The sequence below is a fragment of the Nanorana parkeri genome, unplaced genomic scaffold (assembly GCF_000935625.1).
Source record: "Nanorana parkeri isolate BGI_ZX_2015 unplaced genomic scaffold, ASM93562v1 scaffold2238, whole genome shotgun sequence".
NCBI classification, from domain to species: domain Eukaryota; kingdom Metazoa; phylum Chordata; class Amphibia; order Anura; family Dicroglossidae; genus Nanorana; species Nanorana parkeri.
The window spans coordinates 381-1947 of NW_017308506.1; the positions used below are offsets into that span (position 1 = coordinate 381).

General features: G+C 65.0%; 1 protein-coding gene across 1 annotated transcript in view; it reads right to left on the reverse strand.

Moving 5' to 3' along the window:
• Window positions 1-120: 120 nt before the first annotated feature.
• Window positions 121-1567, reverse strand: part of AMIGO3 (adhesion molecule with Ig like domain 3) — a 6309-nt gene continuing 4862 nt past the window's right edge. Inside the window, exon 3 of the mRNA XM_018573097.1 lies at window positions 121-1526. Within this exon, the coding sequence (XP_018428599.1) occupies window positions 121-1526 (1406 nt within the window). The remainder of the gene's footprint in view (window positions 1527-1567) is intronic.

The window sequence follows — 1567 nt, forward strand, 5'->3', positions numbered from 1 at the left end:
CAAGCAAATAATAGACGGAGGTTTCCCATGCCCTTCCATGCCCTCACCCTCGGGCAGATGCCTGGACAGCGGTTGGCACACCCGACATGCAATGCGTCCTCGAATGCCCGCGGCGGCGTTTTACGTTTGGACGATCGGACAGTCTGAGAAGACCGAGCTTGGCGAATCGGAATCCGTCCTCCGCTGCAGGATCTTGGGGTTCTTCTCGGCGCGTCCTTCTTTTATGGGCTCCAGGAAGACCACGTGGCGGCTGTTGGCCCCGGCCTTGCGGCTGCTGGCCCCGTCGGCGGCGGCCGGAGGGGTGCCGCAAAGGATGGAGGACTGAGCGCTGCCCTCCTGCGGGGGGCTCGGGGTCTGCGGGGGCTTCGGGCAGCAACGGAAGCAGCGGCAGGGAGTCATGTAGAGGTAGATGAAGACCAGGACGAGGCTGACCACGCAGCCCAGGAGGGTGGTGAGGCCGGTGTTGAAGGACTCCCCGGGCTTGGGGAAATGCACCGTCACGTTGACCTCGTGCGTGGCGTTGTGACTGAGCCCCCTGTTGACCGCGACGCACAGGTAGACCCCCGAATTCCACGGCTGGGCCCCGTGAATCTCCAGAGTGCCGTTGGGGTGGATCCTGAAGCTTCGGTTGCCGTTCCCCGGGGGAAAGATGAAGTCGTAGGCCGGCGAGATCCAGAGGAAGGTGGTGTTTTCCCGCGGCAGGCTGGTGTTGCAAGTCACCAGGAGCCGTTTCCCCACGAGAACTTTAAGTCCCGGGTCGGGGATCGGTTGCCCCGGGCCCGCGGAGCAGTTGTCGAACCCGCCCCGAGACTGCAGGATGCGGACGACCGCTCGCCTCTGGCCCATGTACAGGCAGGTGTGCTCCCGGGCGAATTCCAGCACGGAGGAGAAGCCCCGGTGCTCCCAGCGGCTGAACAGCGCGTACAGGGCGCAGTTGCAGGTGAGCGGGTTGTTGTGCAAGTACAGGCCGTTCTTGATGAAAGCGGGCAGCGAGGACACCTCCTCCACCGGCAGCTCCGAGAACTTGTTGGCGGAGAGATCCAGGGTGCGCAGGTGGGGGTGCGTCAGGTTCCGCATGGAGGCGAAGGCGAAGCTGGTCAGGTTGTTCCAGCTCAGGTAGATTTTGCGGATGTTGGCCAGGCGGGCGAAGGCCGCCCCCTCGACGTTGGCGATGAGGTTGTTGTACAGGAGAAGTTCCTCCAGGCTGAGGAGCGCCTGGAAAAGCTCCGCCCCCACAGTCCGGAGACGGTTGGAGGACAGGTCCAGGTGCCTCAGCCGGGTGGCGTTGCGAAAGGCGCCGGGGGACAGAGACCTCAGCCGGTTGCGGCCGATGCGCAGGACGCGCAGGCGCGGGACGTCGGCCAGCCAGCCGTCGCGCAGGGACACGATGGAGTTGTGGCTCAGGTCCACGCTGCTGGACGCGGCCGGCAGGTTCTCCGGCACGTCGGTCAGTCCGACTTTTGTGCAGCTCAGGAGGTCCGAGGCGCAGATGCACTTCGGGGGGCACCCGGAAATCAATCCCAGTCCTGCGAAAGTCTCCACGACCAGGAAGACCCCCAGGCTCGGT